General features: G+C 32.9%; 1 protein-coding gene across 1 annotated transcript; it reads right to left on the bottom strand.

Moving 5' to 3' along the window:
- Nucleotides 1-1,013: 1,013 nt before the first annotated feature.
- On the bottom strand, nucleotides 1,014-19,623 carry LOC148609405 (dynein axonemal heavy chain 6-like). The gene is made up of 6 exons (XM_088541643.1): nucleotides 19,103-19,623; nucleotides 15,484-15,753; nucleotides 14,429-14,700; nucleotides 14,028-14,219; nucleotides 12,329-12,526; nucleotides 1,014-9,616 (listed from the first exon to the last, which is right to left on the bottom strand). The coding sequence occupies exons 3-4, from the start codon at nucleotides 14,570-14,572 to the stop codon at nucleotides 14,112-14,114; spliced, it is 252 nt and encodes an 83-aa protein (XP_088397769.1). The 5' UTR covers nucleotides 14,573-14,700; nucleotides 15,484-15,753; nucleotides 19,103-19,623; the 3' UTR covers nucleotides 1,014-9,616; nucleotides 12,329-12,526; nucleotides 14,028-14,111.
- Nucleotides 19,624-20,411: the final 788 nt, after the last annotated feature.

Below are 20,411 nucleotides of genomic sequence, written 5' to 3'. Positions count from 1 at the left end.
CTCCCCCCCCCCTCCACCCCAACTGATTCCCGTGTTAGTCAATCCTATTTAAGTCATCATAGATGTAGCTTCTAATTTTTCACCAAAATTTTAAGAAAACAAGGAAGTCAGCAAAAGGAGGTGATATGCAGGCAAAAAATAATAATAATTTCTGATTTCTATGTAAATATTCCCATCAATACTTCAACAGCTATAACCAGTCACCAAAGTTTGGAAGATATCCATCACAAAATTGAGGCTATTTAGGCAAAATTTTATGATGGATGCATGAAATGACAGACAGGAGAGGGATGGTCAAATTACTCTATAGCCTCACAATTTACTTGTTGGGTATAAGGGGTATAAAGACAAGAAAGACAACTCTGACAGAACTGTTGAAAATAATAATGATTCAATCCATAACAGGCTTGAACTAATATCAATTTTAATGTTGTAGATTGTCTTCATAATAAAATATTGTGTCCTAAAAACAAATTGGTGATTGTGTTTTCTACCATTCTCAGCCAGTGATCAATAATGCATGTATGTGACCACTTGGCCGTAAATTTCTGCAAGAGATTTCCAACATTTTTACAAGTTTTATGGAAGATACAGATTCTTCTTCAGCATATTCTCCATCAAAATCATATCTCCACTCAATGATAAAATTAATATTTTAATATGCTACCTAAAGCTCACACTCTGAAGATTTGAATTTCATCATCTCCAGTAAAGATGAAAGATTTATTGTTCTTTGTCATGTTTATTCTGTAGTAACCTAGTTATCCTGTATCTATAGAGTGACACATGTAGACCAAGTGGTACATGTATGTACTTAATGACAGATCCCAAGTAATCGTACTTTTATTTTCCAATTAAGAGCCTTAGGTTTTTTTTCAAGGTATCATGCAATGAAAAAAATTTATTAACTAGTAAAAAAAGTGGGAAAAAAAACAAGTAAAGTATTTTTATTGATAATACAAGTATACACAAGTAGTTAACATGTTACAAGTGATATGTATTTTGTACTTCTCTGTCTTAGAATCAGGCAAAATGTGTATAAAGTTTGGCACATGAAGGAAATAAATTCAGAGATTTTATTGTATCAACCAAGTATCGATAACCTTCAGAAATAACCATCAAAATGTTTGTAAAATATGCCTTACGATATTGATAGGTAAAATTTAGTTGAAATGCACAATGGAAAAATTGCAGGAAAATTTCCCTGCACTTTTCCTTATATAAGCTGTCAAACAATATATATGTATGTCATAGATGCTTCAGAATAAATTTAAATAAAACTTTTCAGTTGTTTACTAGATGTATCGAATATATTTGCAGAAAAAAAACAAATTGTGAAATATCATATATGATGTGCCACCAATTGCCTGATTCTTACACAGAATGGTACTTAAGGCATATAAAATGTACAGAATGTAAACAGGCCTTCAAGTGAACAGTATAGAAATTTATAGGGCAAGTATAGGGCCTTTTCTGTATAATATTAAATACTTACTTATTTTGACAAGAATCAATTCATTTCACCATTAAGTAACAACATACAAAGAACAGACACTTTCACCAAATGTTTAGGGTTGGGAGTAAGCATGTTAAGATTATGAAAAACAGACACTATCTTGTTCTAAGTTGGCCTTACAAGAAAAACAATTGAAATGAATTTTCCGAAATTTTTTTTAGAAGTTCGAAAAAATGTCATTTTCAGGCAAAAATATAGGGATCATAAAAGAATTATATAGGAAATACAGGCTGTATAGGAAAACTTAAAGGCCTGTGTAAAATACAATTCTTTGTATTCATATAAATCAAAATTGTATATAACTATACAAAAATAAATGAAAATACAATTACTATACAAAATATAAAATAAATGCATGATTGCAAAGGAAACTAATATAAGACAACCACATCTTAACACAGTTCAGGTGTGTAAAGTTACACTTGAGGAAGACCTAGGGTAAGGGACACAACTCTAACGAATCATTGGAATGCTTGCATTCAGCATTTTACATCAATCTCGTGTAAACATCAAAGTAACTTGGATAGATTTCATTGTTACAAATGAAAGCTTGATAGGCTTTGCTGAAATTGAATATGATACAAACATATCACTGATTTCAAGAGTTATGTCCCTTACCCTAGGTCTACCTCCTCAACTACCTATATCTTTTTTTTTAAATAGATGGTAAAATACAGGCTTCATAGAGCATTTAGTGTAATTGAAAAAACAAAACAAAAAAATGTCTAATTTATCTTAAGTATTCACCTCAAAATGTTTTTAATCCCTAACTCAAGAGAATTCATGTGAAAAACAAAACCCTGCAGACTACATGTCAGCTACAATATTTGCTTGAATAACATAAATTTTTTTTTCTAAAACTGGTGATGCATGCCTTCCATACAGATGGGCCAAGGAGAGCATTTAGACAAAATGCAAAAAAATGTTAAAATTTCCTGGCAACACCCATGGCAGCTCCATCCATAAGTACAAACAATACGGAAATTAAGTCAAAATTGAATTGGAATGCAACTGTGGTAGAAAAATGCAGAAATTTAAACATGAAATAAGACTGATGTTTCCATTTCAATTTGACTGAAAATTTGAACCAACTACTTGATAAGTGATTGGGTCCTTGAAATATTTTTTACTCAGCAATTGACAGACAAAAAAATAATTAAATATCTTAGTAAGCATAATTTTTTGGTGGTTACTTATTTTAGTATAAAAAATGCCAAAATTAAACAATTGCAAAATATTAACTCAAGGGTTCAGTGCTCAGTGCATCAATTAGCATCCACAAAATATGAAATGTAAAAATTGTTTGTACAGCCTTTTAGCCTCAATATCACCAAATTTACACCTGCCATATTGTATCACTCCCCCCCTTTTTTTTTTTAGAAAATAGTCCTAAGCCCAATACAGAAACATGTTTTTATGTAATTTTAATGGAAAGAGGGCCCAATGAAGAAATTTGAAACAAAACAAAAAAACATGGAATGATCTTTAATATGTTCATGAAAAATGTTGACACTTAATGTGCTTTACACATGTTAAGTATAAATCTCAATGAGACTTCAATTATATTTTAATTTTTCTATCAATGGCTGGGGCAATAAGTTTAACCCCTGCCCATCTTATTTTGTTAAGCTAGTCTACCAACTACAGGTCAATAGACCATTGCCAATGTAAACTTGTTCAAAAACAATATTTTAGGTCAGTAGGTTGAAAAGTTAAAATGTAAGAGTATCTGCTTTTTAATCTGATTCAATAGTTAACATACAACTAGGCACAAATAATTATACTATTCTATAGAAAACAGCTACTTGATTTATATGGGAGGATGGTTACTTCAAAGGAATTTTCCATAAAAAGGCAATAACAAAATAGTTCATGAAACTGTATGAAGTAAAGGACTTGGCCTTAATTTCTGGCAATGAATCAGTGCATAACATGTTAAATCATGCTCCTACCAATACCACATAAAATCCTGAACAATACTACCCTGTAATTAACTTAACCCTTTACAGTCATTTTGTGTGTTCCATCATTTTTTGTTTACTTAAAAACTAAAGAATAGAGATTTTGAGCTAATTTGGGGGTTAATAGCCTATATCTGGGAGAAGCATACATGTACCTGTATCTCCCATTTTTCAAAATTGAATCTGGAAAGAATATAAAAAAAATTGAGAGAAAAAAAAAAGGGTTGATTGTAGATGTATAAGAGGTAACCAGTAGGGGGATATTTGACAGGTCAGTCCAACGAATACACAATTTTGGTTGACTTGTTCATTTGATGTCATCACTTCTGATAATTCATTATGCCCTACACTAGGGGTCTTGAAATTTTAAGATACCAAAGAGGACGTTCTTTAAAAAGAACAAAATAAGACATACAAAGGCAGGCTTTACATTTTGTTTTTTTTTATATCAAAAGAGGGTAATTAAACTTTTTTTTCAAAGAAAAGATCAAATATAGAGAGAGCGAAATTTTCCAAAGTCCAGATTGGGATTGTCTTTTTAAAAAGTTTCTGTGCAAGACTAAAAATTAAGTATGCATGAGGCAAGATCAAAAAAAGTTGCTTTCAAAGGAAGACAGGAATACAAGATAATCAGAGTGGTAGTAACATAGAGCTAATTGAGCCACAGCAAACATGTTATACTCCTTTTACAAGGGGCACTGAGGTGAACAACCCAAATGAGGAACTAAACATATCAGTAGGTACCAATAGTTTCTGAGTAGATCTTTGAAAACTGATACCAGAAAGATTCTGTAACAACGGAAGCAAACCCGTTTGACCAAATGGAACTAGAAAGGTATCATCTGTAAAATCTTTATCCATACCTCATTGGTATTAGTTTTAAGTCAACTGAGTCACATCAAACATGCATACTCCCTTTATAAGAGGCACTGAGGTCAATAACCCAACAGTTACAAAACATTGGCACCTGTAGTTTCTGAGGAGTTGATCTTGGAAAATTGAAAACCCAAGAATTTGATAAACAAGGATGGCCAGTTCATTTGATCAAATGTAACTAGAAAAGTATAATTTTTGGAAGCTTTTAACGTACATCATTCCTGCTAACTTTGATAAAAATCACACAAGGGGTCTTCAAGTTAAAAAAAAATGTTTAAAAAAATTACATAAGTGGTACCAAAAACTCAATCTCAGGTTAATATGAGTCATCTTAGGCACCAACTATTTGATTTGTAGGGTGGGGGTGGGGAGGGGGGTATGGATATTATTTTTTTGGAAAAACGTTTGTTTCTAGAAAATGCAGAAAAAAATAATTTGACTAATGACTGGAAAAAAAATTTTAAAAACTGACAACAAAAATAAATCATGCAATCTACATGTATGTGAAAGGTACTATGCAGAAGTGAGATGGCAAAAACAACATTGTTTTCAAAAGATGTAGACGAAAAAAAAAAACTGTTTTTGATATGCCCTAGAAAAAATTACAAGTTATTTTTCCTAAAGGGAAAGAAAGTTAATCTCATGTATAAATTTATAGCCCCCTCCCCAAATCATATGGTTGCTGCCTTAGCATAGAGAAATGATAAATAAATCTTGATGTTAGAAGTGTGGCCACAATTGACTTCAAGTAGAATTTGTACCAGTTTTTTCTAAAATAGTGACGTAAAACAGTGTTACGGTGTAATATAATCGGCCACACCAGACCCAGATCGGACCATGAGACTACATTATTAGTAATCCTAGGGTAAAATATGAGCTGTGGAAGACTACCAGGTTCACTCACTGCCTGACTTCACCTAATTGGAACCAAAAGGCTCCAATTCTTTTGAGGTATAAGCTTGAAGTCAATTGTGGTCAAACTCCTTCAATACTTTTTTACCACCTTCCATTTTTATACATTTTTAGTCTGTAACCTTTAAACATACTGTTTAATATGGCCAAAAAAAAGTATCTGTGGTTCTGCCTAAGGGAGGTAATCAGCTTGATACAACCACAGTTGTTAAGTTAGGGGAAGTGTGGACACAATATTAGTTTTTGACAGACTTACAGGACTTCCAGTTAATTATGGACACAATATATAATGAAGCAAAAAATTTGAAAATAAATCAAAATTATTTAGAGTGGACCAAAATTTGCAAAAATATAAAAATTGACATTTTGGAGTGAGGCCCCTTTGACCCCTCTTATAATTTGAAATTGAGAAGATAATCTGAAATCTGTTAGAAAAATGCCAGCACTGGATTTTCATAAAAAATCCAATAAAAAAAAATTATTTTTGAGATCAGACCAATAAATTAAACAGTTAAAGAAAAGCCTTAATTCCTTGTATAAAAAAATTTCAAAACAATGATAACACCTACAGTGCATTCCCCTTTTTCCAACGGTGGAGTGGCAAAAACCTAAAAAATAAATAAGGCCCTGCAACATTTCCCAAGGAATAATGTGTTAAAAGTTCATAAAGTTTTACTGAAGTTTTCATACATGACCTCGAGTTAATGGACATTAACAACGACGATGACAGGGTAATACCATTATACAACTGAATTTTTTTTAGCCATGGTATAAAAAACCTTACAGAAAAACTGCTGATGCTTCAAGCCCAAGGGGTTGACGATGACAGGGTAATACCATTATACAACTGAAAAATGTTTAGCCATGGTATAAAAAAGCTTACAGAAAAACTGCTAATGCTTCAAGCCCAAGGGGTTGAGAGCAGTGTTAAACAGCCATCACAATCAGGGAACAAACCAAGCAAGCAATACTAGAAATTTGTCAACAAACACCAAGATTTATTCAACACAGGCATAAAAATTAGATGGCAGATGATGAGTCAAGTACAGGAATGGAGAATATACAAAGAAACAGTTTTAATTGCCACCACAAGACAACAAAGAAGACCAACACAAGAGCTATATAACGACGGGGATATGGAGGTTAAGGAGGGCTACAAACAAGGTAAAACCAACTTACAGAAAAAGCAGAAATTGCTTATAGGCAAAATTATGGGAATTATATGGAACCGTCAGGTATGTAGGATTAATAAGAAATATAAAGCTGCATGAAGACTTGAGTAATGTCAAAGTTAATGAATATATTCTTTTTACAATTTATCTTTTTAAATGAAAGTTTGATCTCCTGATCATAAATGCAAAAGCAAAAAAAAATAAGATGTTTGTTTCCTGTTACCCTATCTACCATAGTTTTTTTGTGCCTACCCTACATATTTCATGGTCATGTTTGCTCAAGAACCTACCAAATGTATAGGTCAGGTCTAGATTGTTTCTCAATAAATGCATTGTAAAATGTTTTTGAAAAATAAAATAATTTCCGTACCAACCTGCCTCATTTTTTTCCTTGCTGGTTGTAAGAAACAAGACTGCTATTTTTTTGGCCTGATACCACAAAAAATATGAAAAGGAGAGATCTGACCCTCCAACCATGAGATTTACAACTATCAACCATCATTCTACCTCCTCAATGCCAGTACTTGTGGAAGAAGCAGAGACTAATGTAAATGTTTAAAGTGATGACATCAATTGACCATTTAAAATAAATCTGGAAAAAGATGAATCAGAAGAAAATGAAAAGTGAACAGTGTTTTTTTGCTAATTTTTTTTAAATCAAACAAAAAATTTAAAAAATGCAAAATGACACAGATCGGTCACTTGCAATCTGTTCCCTCTCAAACAACAAATCACCTTAACTTCTGTATACACTCTAGGAACTTTTTTTTTAATTCATTCAATTTTTTATTATCATTTTTTAATATATTCTTTTTATTTTATTTTATTATTATTTTCATTTTTTGTGAATTCCAAAAGTCCTTATTTGCTGAGTCAATTATGACAAGATTATCTCAATTGACAGTTACTCTAACTTAGACATTTTTACATTTAGAGTGGATTAGGACTATATACCTATATACAATATATAGGGTTATTTTGGGGGGTGTAAAATTTGATGTTTTTGAGGTAAAAATGTAAACAAAAAATTTTGGTGCTTCTAATTTTGGCGGATAGTAAGTGATTAACTTAGTAGTTAAAGCTCAGAGAAAACTTCGGCAGAATTTATTTTGGCGCTTTAAGAAAGACTGCTAAAATACGGCAAAATTAACCGCTATACGGTATACCTAAGAAACCTGCCAGAAAAGATACAAAAAATAAGTCTTGAAAAGTGTAATAGACAGATGGACAACTGATACACCGTGCATTCCATAAATTTTGAGGCATTCATTTTGAAAAAATACACAACAACAAAAAAAAACTTAAAATATTGCACATTTTACATGGATCCTAACAATTAGTTAGAATTTTTTTTTTTTTTTAATCTGAAAAAACAATGAAGATACATGTACAGGAAATGATTCCAGATGCAGATACCTGAAACAGGGTTCAGGATTAAGAATGTGTAACTCTACTGTGATATTAAGTAGCACTCCACTTAAGAATCATGCAAAATGTGATTCATGGTTGGAAACCCTACATATTTTTATTTTTGATATTTTATTTAAAATGTCATAGTAAACAGAAAGTCATAAGTGGCTTTTCACATAACCCTTGTTCTTAGGAGATAAAATTAATACAGATTTCACTGTAGAATTTAAAATTAAGGGATATAACTCTGTAAATAACACTAAAATACAATTAAATATGTTGGATTTTCAATGTGGATTATCTCCTAAGAGCAGACAGATTGGAATGAATAACTATACATTTCATCATATACATTGTACACCAATAAAGCAATTTAATAACAAAAATAAAATATATAGCCTTTTTTATGTGTATCACATTTTACAGAATTTGCATGATTCTTACATAGACTGCTACATACAATGTAATTATCATGTAATATATAGGAAAATGTTAACATAAAAAAAAACCAGAAACTATGATCACAATATAAGAAAATATATCAAACCAAAACCAAGAAAAGATCAGATTAATTATTAGAAAGGTTTAGAACAATCTGCTACAGTGAAACCTGTCTATCCTCTTTAGGCCAGTGTTCTAGAATTTTTCAAAAGTTTAGGTTTCCATGGAAATATAACTCAAAATGAAAATTAACCGTCCAACACTTGAAATTTGCTTTCTGAACTTAACAAATCCTTTCAAAATTCAACTTTTCTACTTGCCAAAGGGAAATTGGAGTTTAAAACACAACTTTTCCAAACAAAATTTGCACTTGCTCCAAGTGACAGGAAAGTGGAAGCCTAGAGCACTGTTTGAACTATGTAATTGTTTTGGATTAGACTGGTGTTTGGTTTATCATTTAAGTTGATGTAGACATGCTTTTACTATAAATTTAGCTATAAACCAAAGAACTCACAATACAGCATACAAAGCATTAACAATAAATCTAATATTAAAAAATCCTATATACACTACTGTCAACATAAGTTTTAATTTCCTCACTCTCCAAAGTGGAGATATTATGGGTGGAGTCACAGCGTCTCCACTCTCCACAGTGGAAATATTGTGAGTGGAGTCACAGTGTCTCCACTCTCCACAGTGGAGTCACTATTTCACAAAATATTCGTAGTTAACTACTCCTGTCGTTATACCAAGGTATATTTAAAGCAATGGTTCTAGCAGTTTAATAACATTTATCAGTTATGGACAGACAAAAATATTAAAAAGTACAGAAATGGAGCAATTTTATCCTAGTTATTACTTTGGTGGAGTCACAGTAGAGGATATAAGTAACTCTAATGTGGAGAGTGGAGAAATTAAAATTTTGGTTGACGGTAGTGTATTTACAAAATTGATTGCAACATGTGCTTAAACAAAAATACCTGACAGTGATTACACAATAAACATAAATACTAACTACATATTTAATCACAAAAAATACATTGAACTTACAGTAAACATATGTTTAAAGCTGTATTCAGAGGGTGATGAAATAGTGAGCATGTCAAAATGTCAGAAGAATCATGGATAACAGCCACAACCTAGGGGAGCACAAGCAGCTGCAAAGTAATTGTCACATCCAGAATTTCTTTCCGTGTCAATTTTTTGTGATCACACATTCCAGCAAAAATCCTGATATTTTTCTGAGAAGTTCTATAGGCTATAGGTGTCAAGTTGAGGCATGTTCAAGTCATCAATGAGAATAATAATCTGTTGACCATGACGTGCCCCTGTTATGAAAAAAAAAGCAAGAATTATTTAGGTTCCTTTAAATCAACCTATACATAATCACATTTTAAAAAATAAAAGACAAGAAACACCTATACCACTGCACAGTCGAACTTCGCTCTCTTGCTGGAACTTGGATGGCTTGAATATCCAGGATTTCTCAAAGACAATTCAAAGTACTAAACTTTTCTCTTATGTAATCAATAGAAATAAACTTTGATATCTCCAACTTTGATTTTTCAAACACTCGAACTGACTAGTCGGTCCATTCTTTATAAATCTTAGAGCATAACACTCACTAACTCAAACTAGTCAGTCATTTTGTCAGTTTGGGTTATAACAAGTGTGAAAAACCAAAACCCTATCATTAATCAGTGTCATTTAATTTAATTACAGGTAATATTTAGCCATCACAAATTGGGTAGTTTTAATCTCACATAGTGCTGATTAAAGCTCGAAATGTTCTGAAGTTAGCATAGTGAAAGCATCCAAGAAAATTTGATGAAAATAAATTATTGACCAAGAAACTTGAACTCTGAAAGTTTTTTTAAAAGCAAACACAGCATTTTTAATGGCCACAACTCAACATAATCTTCCAAAAGTGAATGAAAAATATCCAAGAGCTATTAAATTTTCGTAAGAAGTACATGTAAGCAATTCCTAACAATAAAGTCAAACTCATATCAGAAACAAACAAAAAATTTGGAAATACACAAACTTCAATGTCTCGAAATTCCGATAACTTGAACACATTTCAATGATCCCATGAGTTTGAGCTACTGAAGTTTGATTGTATATAAATAATTTTAAGAACATTCAGTCAGATACATGATGTGTTGTACAAATTCAAAGTTAAAACTAAACCGAAGCCATCAAGTAAGATGACATACCAGGTAGTGTACATTTGCAGCTTGAAAATATGTAAACAAGAGGCACCACAGAGCCTGAATCGCTCACCTTGTTAAAGTTTGTCTTTCAAGGGCACTGAATTTAAAAAGGTGTTGTCCAAGAGTAATCAAGAGAACAAATGCCATAGCGGTAATTAAAAAGAAACTAATCCAGAGACCAAGACCAGACATGGAAAACAGACATAGACAACAAAGAACATAAAGTAACTAAAATCATACATACAAAGTAACAAAAGCAAATGAGCAACTCAGATTCCACTGAAAAACAATTTTTGACTCAAGAAGACTTTGGTAGGACTTATCATAAGGATCATTTCAGCAAATGAACATTTCTTTCTATCTATTATAGTTTTCAAGATATTGGTTGAAAAATAAAAATAATGTCATTTTTCATCTTTCAAGGGCAATAACAAGGAGTCTCCTGACAACTCTGATCCCTGAAGACTTTTGAAGGCCTTATAAAAAGGATCATACCTGCAATGAGAAGAGTTTGGATAAACCTAACTGTTTTGGATATGTAAGCAAAAAACTACTGTCTGACCCCTATGTTCTATTTTTAGTATCAGCAGCAATGAGTTTCGACAGGTTAAAAAATCCCTACATTAGTTCTAAGCAGGATACCCCCAAAGAACATTCATACCAAGTTTGGTTTCAATTGGTCAAGTAGCATCAAAGAAAAGATTTTGTAAAGAAGAAGCACTCAAAATAGCAAGAAAAAACATTGAAAAAGGGCCAGGTGAGCCAATAACATTAGGTAAAGTTGACTTAAAAAAATTATGGCAATAAAAGAGGGACATCATAGAGAGGGAGCACTGCAAATCCCCTCCACTCATGCAGTGGATGGAATTCAAATAAAAATGTCTACATGAACTATAAGAAACCTAATGTTAAACTTTTATCATTAAATTTTCTAAGTTAACAAACCAAGGCTGTGGGGTATATGCATAAAATTGGCATCAATTTGTGATGCAATGATGGTAATGCATCTGCACACCAAATATCACTAACCTACATTTGTAGCATATATAGGTTCATGTCCAAATGAACTTATCAGAAAACTTAACTTTAAACTTTAACACTGAGTTTTCCAAGTCAACAGACCATAACTATGTGGTGTAAGCGTAAAAATTGGCAAGACTTTGGGATGTAAAGATGGTAATGCACCTGTATACCAATTATCACTGACCTAGCATAAGGGGCTCACATTTAAATGAACTTATCAGAAAACTTAACAGACCATGACTAGGGGTATATGCATAAAATTTGCATGAATTTGTGATTCAATGATGGTAATGCATCTGTACACCAAATATCATAGACTAGCATACAGGGTGTATGTTTAAATTACCTTGTCAGAAAACTTATTAAGTTTGTGGACCCCTTTGCCACCAGCACCGTCAGAAAAGCAAAACCAGTCTCCCCTTCAGTGGCAGGCATGACAAAAAAAACCCAGATTGTTTTCAATAGATGGTGAAAAGAGTTATTTGTTTTTGATTGACCCTGAAAACTTAAATACAAGTTGAAAAAAAAAATCCATAGCCCAACCATCCCCCTCCAGTAAATCAAATGGTTTCTGGCTTAATGCCTTAGTTTTTTGTTCAATACCTGGTTTCATAAGTGAGCTAATAAGACAAATTTGAGATTTTTCAAGGAAATAGATGTTTTCTTTTTTTTTTCACATTAAAAAGGTCCAACCCAACTTCACAGCACACAATTTTTTTCAGTGACATTTTTTAAGTAAAAGTTTCAATTAGTAAATTACATAGAGTCAAAAAAAAATATTTTTACTACTGACTTTAGACATACCTCTACACATTTCCTAATTGTGAGAGCCATGAGATCATCAGACTATTTCAGAGTTAGTTTATTGATGCCACCATACAGCTGTTCCATGGTGATATACATGTACATGTATTCAGGATTCAGTATACAGTAATGGTATGGCTAGTAGAAAGAATTATGTTATCCTGCAGCGTGTAGATTTGTCAAGGTTTCTGCTAATACCTGGAGTAAAATTAAGCAAGTTAGACATCAAAGCAAGGCATTATAGATTGTATAGAAAGCCATGAATTTGTTTACTTTGTTGAATGACTTAAAGCGTCCTGAGGATAGGCAATCTCCTAAAAGACTTAAGGATTAGTAAATTCTAATGCATCAATTTGTATCAGAACACTTAAGAACAAGAACAAGACAGTAAACTGAACCTGTTTAAGTACTTCTCCATCTAAGAATCAGGCAAACTGTATAAGGTGTGGCACATGATGAAAAAATACACAGAGATTTTATTGCATTATCCAAGTATTTATACCTTATAACCTCAAGAAATAACTGTCAAAGTGTTTGTAAAGTTTGCCTTTTTCAGATATTGATAGGTAAAGTTTAGTTGAAATGCACTATGGAAAGATGGCGGGAAAATTTTACCACTTTTCCCTTATAAAAGCAGTCAGAAAATATCTACGCCACCAATGCTTCAGAATAAATTTACCCCCGTGCAGGTCCGGGTGTTAAAAGAATAGGCCTGCAGCAGCGCTAAGCTTGTTGAAAAAATAGTGCTCAGAACCCTGGCCGGGGGCTAAGGCGCTCTGCCCACAGAGCAACTGGGATGTGTGCCCCAGGTGGTGGAATGGGGTACCCCTGGCGTGTTAGATGCTGGGGTTGTCAGGCTATAATACGGAAAACCTGACCGCAAACCATAGTGGTACACCGTGTTGGGAAATATGCCATGTTCCTCGCACGTTAAAGAACCTTACTGTGGTATTCTCCCGGAGTAGGAATCACAGGGCTCCACCACAGGAGGCTAAATTGCCCGACCCTACCCACCTCTCCCTTTTTTCAGTGGCAATCAAAATTTGTCAACCCCCCATTGTCCTTGTGTCCCATCCCTTTTTCATTTCATCATCATTCCATGTTCATTTTATCATCAATTTCATGTTCATCGTCTGAATATAGCTGAAATATTGCTGCTCGGACGTTAAATCCCAACAAACAAATAAAACAAACAGAATAAATTTAAATAGCTTTACAGTTGTTTTCTAGATCTATTTCAATATGTTCAAGACAAAAAAGACCAAACTGAGAAAAATGATGTGCCACTAATTGCCTGATTCTTACACAGAATTGTACTTAAACTGCTTCAATAGATAAAGGAACAGATATGGTGAAACACAATAAATGCACCATTGTATAGCCTTTACAAAAATAGTAAATATTTACAGAAATCACCAAAAAGTCTTCCACTAAATGTGAACAAGTAAGCTCTGAAAGGCCCAGATAACAAAAGTAATTAAAACCATGGTAACAGAAAGATGACACTTCTTCAAAAAAACTAAAAGTGGAAAAAAACAACACTAAGACACATCAATGACAAACATCTCCTGACCATGGACAGGCATCAGTTACTGTATAACTGGTATGTTTTTAAAATCATCCAACATAAAAACACTCTTAACAAATTTCCTAAAAATTGTATTAATACATGTGAAGAAATATCTCATTGGTTACATACCTCATAAGTTGTTTCGTCACCTCCAGATGGGCCTAACAACATTCCATAGTCTCATAGCAATGAATAACCTTCTTGATCTAGGGATCAACTAACTGGAGTTTTTTGTTTACAATCATTCTTAATCTCCTCCCTGAGGCAACTGTAGTCAAGTTCTGCGATCTCAACACCAGGGAACAAGTTTTGTAGAATGGCCTGAAAAAGAAAGAAAAAAAAGCATTTACTTAGAGCTGAAAATTCAAGTAAAAATTAGTTTATTTTTCAACTTTTTTTTCTAGATGACTGGAACATTGTTAACATATATTCCTGTATATGATACTTGTGAGTTAACTTTATCAAAATAAAAAAAATCTTTTCAAAATCTTCCCTTGATTGCTACATTGATGCACACACAACACATGTACCTGGAAGAGAGCTGCATTTTGTTTCAAAATCTTGGGCAGGTTACTGTGTCTGTAACCACTAATCAACACAACATTCTCAATCTTGTCTAGATTCTGTCTCTCCAAAGCCCCGGCCATGACCCAAATGGACTTGATGGCCCTCATATTATAATTCTAGTGGTCCTTTTTTAACAGTTGTTCAATGCAGAGTTTGTACATCAGTACCATCTTTCGGGCAAGGTTCTTAGAATCTACACAACCATCAAAGTACACTATCAGTTCAGCAATCAGACCTGATGAAAAAAAAAAGATTTAGTATGTGTAAATTCTACATGTTAATGTTGTACATATTTAATACAATTACATGTACAAAAGGACTCTAACAGACCATAAACACAAAAACATTTTGTTACAAGCCAATATAATCATTCATAGAAGGTTGTGGGTGTTCTTTTTTTTCTCTGGAGGATAAAGTATTTTTTTTTATTATTCATGCCAAGGAAGGCAGACCTTACAAGTGGTAAATTTCACATGATGTCATACATGTACATGTAAATGTAAAATTAGTTGAAAGTAAAATCAAAATAGAACATATATTTTCAAGTCATTAATTATGGCAAATGTAACACCCAGAACTTTTTATGAAATTGGCCCAGAAAATTGCCAATAAAATTAGAATTTCATTCCCTCCTGCCCCTAAAGAATTGACAAAAATAAAAAAAATTGGGGTTGGAATTTGCATCAGTTTCTAGTACTGAGGTACTACACAATGTATAGCACACAAATTTTTCATTTCTTGCTGACTTAAATGATGTTTCTTCTCTGAAACTGATGTGGCTATCGATTTAAAACAAACTTGTATCTATAATTCAAATACATGTTAAGCTAAAATTAGGCCAGTAAATATCTGGTAAGAAATGAAAAAACAAAACAAAACAAAAAATGTAATCCTCCCACCCATCCCATATTTTTTGTGATTTTTTGTGAAGGTTGGATGAAAATCTACCTTTTAAGTTTAGGTGGCCTAATAACCTTACTATTACAAGTAGAGTTGCCATAGAGACAAGAATACTTACGGTAATCTGGCACCATCACAGGTCTGAACAAAGCTTTTCAGACTATCGGGGAGTTCTACATGTCCAAGCGTAACCTACTGCATGTTGAAGGTAGTAACAGTTGGATCTCATGACCCTCAAACATAAAGTGGGAGTTTGGCAGCATTGGCATTTCTGATGGTAATAAACTGTTGGGCAATCACTGACTATTCTTCATTGTCAATTGTTGAACTGATCAAAACAACACCAAGCACCTGACTGGGTCAAACCAGAGAAAAATCTGCCCACAATCTGCAAGGAAAATACAACAGGTAAATGTTTGAAATTCATTCAAGTAGCATTTTAACATCAAGTCAACTAAAAGCATTTAATGTGTTCACTGCCTTTTTTGTCAAAATTTGGAAATTATAGTTTCATAAAGATCATTTCAAAATTGTAAGCTTAAAAGCTTCATTTTGTATAATGACTTTTCCTTCCAAATCTTGTTGGTAATCAAATCTCATCTCTAGCTGTGTGATAAAGCCAGATTTCGATGTCTTTCCAATCTCTTCATTTACAGGATCTATTCCTAACAATCTAAAGCCACAGAACAATTCATCAGGATGGGAACAAACCCTTCATACAATGTATGTTAGATTTTTTACCCACTACATAATAGGTTTTCTTGATGTGAGAAACATGTATTAATTATCAAAACATGGGACTATTTGTGTAATTTTTTGTTATATACATGTATATTTTTTATTTTCATTTTTTCAAAAGTTACAGACCTGCATAAGTACAATACAAAATTTAAAGGCCTGCAACTTTAGGAATTAAATTTTTGTGCTACTTTCAGAAATGATACTTCAAATGCAATAAATATTCCCACTTTTTACCAAAATATGACACCTTCCAAACTTTTAATTTTTTAATGTGTGAAAAACAGACCATATTAGCGGTAGTGTCCCATGTGGGTTCAGTTAACCCTGATCCCAACCTGTTTATATTATGTTTAAACAGTTTTTTTTATGTTATTACAACCAAGCCACTACACCTCACTCTAGAAAATATATTACAGAAAATTGTGATATGTAATTCAACAATATTTTATTGTCCAGAAAATGGTATTTCATCATATTCCTGAATTATTTACATGTTAATTTCAATCATTCCCTACCAACTTCTAGCATCTGTGTCATAGCCAAGGGAATTAAAGCTGACAATCCTTTAGAACAGTTAGAGAGCAACCATTTGATTTTTACAGGGATCTACGATAAAATTTTTATTTTGAGAAAATTTAGGTCCTGCCTGTTTTTTTTTTTTAATATAATCAAAAAGTACAAGGGAAATAATAGTTCCTGTCATTTATTGTTTTTCTTATGGCATGTCTAGACTTTTTATTCCTTGAAAATTTCAATCTTGCTTTTGTATTTTATATTAAATCCTAGCCCACTAATAAAAATAAAATGGTAGTTCCCTTACTGCAAAAACCCTTTGTATAATGTTCTGAATTGTACAATGTAAAGATTGGGAAGGCCCTTTCTGTATTTTGCAAGTTCGTCATCAGTGACAAATCCATGTGATATAAAAAAAATTTAGTCTGTACTCAGAGAGTGTATAAAATGTATATTAGAGGGAGAAGTCACTTGTAATAATTGATATAGAACATTGCAATGGTATTTGGCTTTTCTATTTTGGCCTATTTTCTCAAATACCTCTGTTGAAAATCTGGTATAACTTTGCTATGGGTGTTTGTAAAAATCACCAGATGGATTTTGATGAGTGATGTCTCAAATTAAAGATAATGGATTGGAGAATGGTAACATATATTTTTCACTCATTTAAAATAAGAGGAATATAAATACTATCTATTTCAAAATTAGGTCGTTTCATCCCTTTTTAAAGGTTCATTAAATATGGTTAGTCAGTGAATGTTTGTGAGAACTATTGCATTTATTACCATAAAATGAAAAAGAAAAATCGGCTGAATGAATGGCAATTGATATACTTAATAAGTGTATAACAATAAAATGACAACTAAATGAATGTACTTATGTCTTGAGAAAGAAATATCAAAATTTTCATTTTCCTGAACTACATTGTATACCCCATTACGCTGTTAATTATTGTGCCTTTCTGTTTGTTTTACCATATGAATTTACTTTCAATTAAAAGATTAAAGAAACTTCTTTAAAATGATATATTTTTTATTACATAATAATGAGTTTGAAATAATTAACAGTTAGAAGTCCACCAATTTCATTTATTTTCCCTGCAGCAAACACTGATCAATAATAAATAATTACTGATTTTCATAGGTAAATTTTGACATTTTTATTATATTTTCAGGGGCGGATCCAGGATTTTAGATATGGGGGCACACAGTTGAAATTTTAAAAAAAATTTTTTTAAGTTAAATTTGTGAAATATTCTTCTTGAGTGGGTGCATTATGTAGATATCTTTTGTGGAAAATTAGCGAGAAATTAAAGTTTCAACCTAAAACCGCCTAAATCATCCCCTGACAACCCATGCTTTGCAAATTTTAAGACATCTGCCACGTCTCCAACCGAATCCGCCACTGATTTTAGTGTTTTAAGAAAACACCCTTCCTCAGTATTCTTCATAACTTTGTCATTATCAACTTGTCTATTTTAGAACTCGTACAACTAAAATCCTGATCAATATCTCTTCCCTCAGTATGCATACATGTTAGTCAAATATAAATCGTATACAAGTCTTTGAGTTTAACCAGGGTAAAGACTTAGGAGGCACAGTTGTGTTTATATTAGCCGCCCATGTGAGACTTGTAAGAGTAGTAAAGGATGTTAAAAATCTCCTTAGTAGTTATTTTTTTACATTATAATGACTGTTTAGGAGTGATTGATTGATTGTTGGGGTTTAATGCCCGAGCAGCAATATTTCAGCTATATTCAGGTGATGAACATGAAGTGGATGATAAAATGAACATGGAATAATGATGAAATGAAAAATGGGATGGGACACAAGGATAATGGGGTCGACAAATTTTGATTGCCACTGGAAATAGCGAGAGGTGGGTAGGGTCGAGCCATTTAGTCTCCTGTGGCGTGGGCCCTACGGTTCCTACTCCGAGAGAATACCACAGTAGGGTTCTTTCACAGGCAAGGAACATGGCATCTTTCCCTATACGGTGCACCACTATGGTTTGCGGTCAGGTTTTCCATATTATAGACAGACAACCCCAGCATGTAACACGCCAGGGGTACCCCATTCCACCACCTGGGGCACACAACCCAGTTGCTCTGTGGGCAGAGCGCCCTAGCCCCTAGGGTTCTGGGCACTATTTAGTCGCCTTTTTCAACAAGCTTAGCGCTGCTGCAGGCCTATTCTTTCAACACCCGGACCTGCACGGGGCCTGTTTAGCCGTAATATATAGTCTATGCTGTACTATATATTTTTTTTCACGGAAAATGAGATTTTCAAGTGAAACATTTTCCATCAGATCACTTCTGAGATTCCTTTCAACAACATATCAATAAGTCGATGATTAAACTGTGTGCTGAGGAACCAACCAAAAATTTCAACCTAATTTTACATTAGACACTATTTCTGTCTTAATATAGGGAGAAGTAATATAACTTTTCAATTTCTTAAAACTTTCTACTCCGATAAACTTACCAAAATAAGCTGAAACATCAAATACGTTAGAAACGGTGGCCGAATGGTTGATATTTTAGTGTGAATAGTAAGCAGTGTTCAGATTCATGGCGCGAAATCGAGTATTGATTAGCTCGGGAATCACTCGGGCTTTTCCGGGGAAAGGCCTAGTGATTTTCCGATTGCGGGGATTTATCGGATTAAGTGGGGCTTGGATCAAATCAAAATAAAATGGGAGATTTGAAATTTTCAAGAAATAAAAAGGGAGACAGTCTCCAAGAAGAAACAATCTGTTATTATTGTTTCATTTTGTAAAAAAAAAAGATAATGCCAGGCCAGGGAGAGTAAAAAAAAAAAATGGTTGCTCATAAAGTAACAGTATCCACATAGGGATAAAAATGGAAAAAAAATAAACCAAAAAAATCTCAGTAAAATAAAGTAGTTTTGAACATAGACTTGTAATAACTGGCCTATGTTTTAATTGATATTCAACATCAAAATTACACAGGTACGCGAGGACAGTACCCTGTATATCACCCCATAGCCACCCCTCATTATCATATTAAAAACAATATTTACGTCATATATGTACCTATATATAATATAATGAATATGCGGTTTTCTATCAATATCCAGTTCATACTAAGGGTTTTTAACGCCCATGACTACCCTGTCGGGTCTCGCACGGACGGTAAATGTCCGACTGTATGTGCTCTTATATGTACGCGCTCTTATAAATACGATAACATGATAATGAGGGGGTGGCTAAGGGGGTGCCATACAGGGTCCTGTCCTCACGTACCTGTGCAAGATTATTGATGTTTTTAACTTCATTTAAAAAAAAATCAAACAAAACTTTCCTTGAGAGATGCAATTGGTTTATATTATCAAAATATGGACCTTTTTCCATTCTCCAGCCTTACATTTAAAACAAAAACGTTCATTTCTCTCCGTTTTTTAATACAGACCAATTTCAGTCATTAATTTAAGTGGTGAAATCCGCTCTTCTGAATTCCAAAAATTCTTTATTTCTGATAGCAATGTTCAAAGCCAAAATGCTGTTTAAGCTTAAAATATATACAAAGTTTTCCATCCTCAAGATCGGATTTCCATACATATCACAAGTGTATTTATTCAAAATATTTCTATTGAAAAACCTTTTGAATTTATATTTTCCAATTCCTTTACTGTTGATGTTTATCAAATAGTCTAATATTTTGGTTAACATGGAATACTATGATAATTTGTTCTGACTTACTACAAACGTATGCATATTTAAGCAATTAAAGGGAATTCTTGATAGAGGTTTTCTAATCGAAACCAGAAATTA

The sequence above is a fragment of the Perna viridis genome, chromosome 8, assembly GCF_037379345.1.
Source record: "Perna viridis isolate PV_CMFRI_1.1 ecotype Kerala chromosome 8, ASM3737934v1, whole genome shotgun sequence".
Classification (NCBI taxonomy): Eukaryota; Metazoa; Mollusca; class Bivalvia; order Mytilida; family Mytilidae; genus Perna; species Perna viridis.
This window is presented reverse-complemented; position numbering and strand designations above follow the sequence as displayed.

Coding starts and splice junctions, on each gene's coding strand:
- LOC148609405 (XM_088541643.1), bottom strand. CDS start 14,572: ATGAGGGCCATCAAGTCCATTTGGGTCATGGCCGGGGCTTTGGAGAGA. Junction 14,220..14,428: donor AAAATGCAGCTCTCTTCCAG/GTACATGTGTTG, acceptor TTTCTTTTTCAG/GCCATTCTACAAAACTTGTT.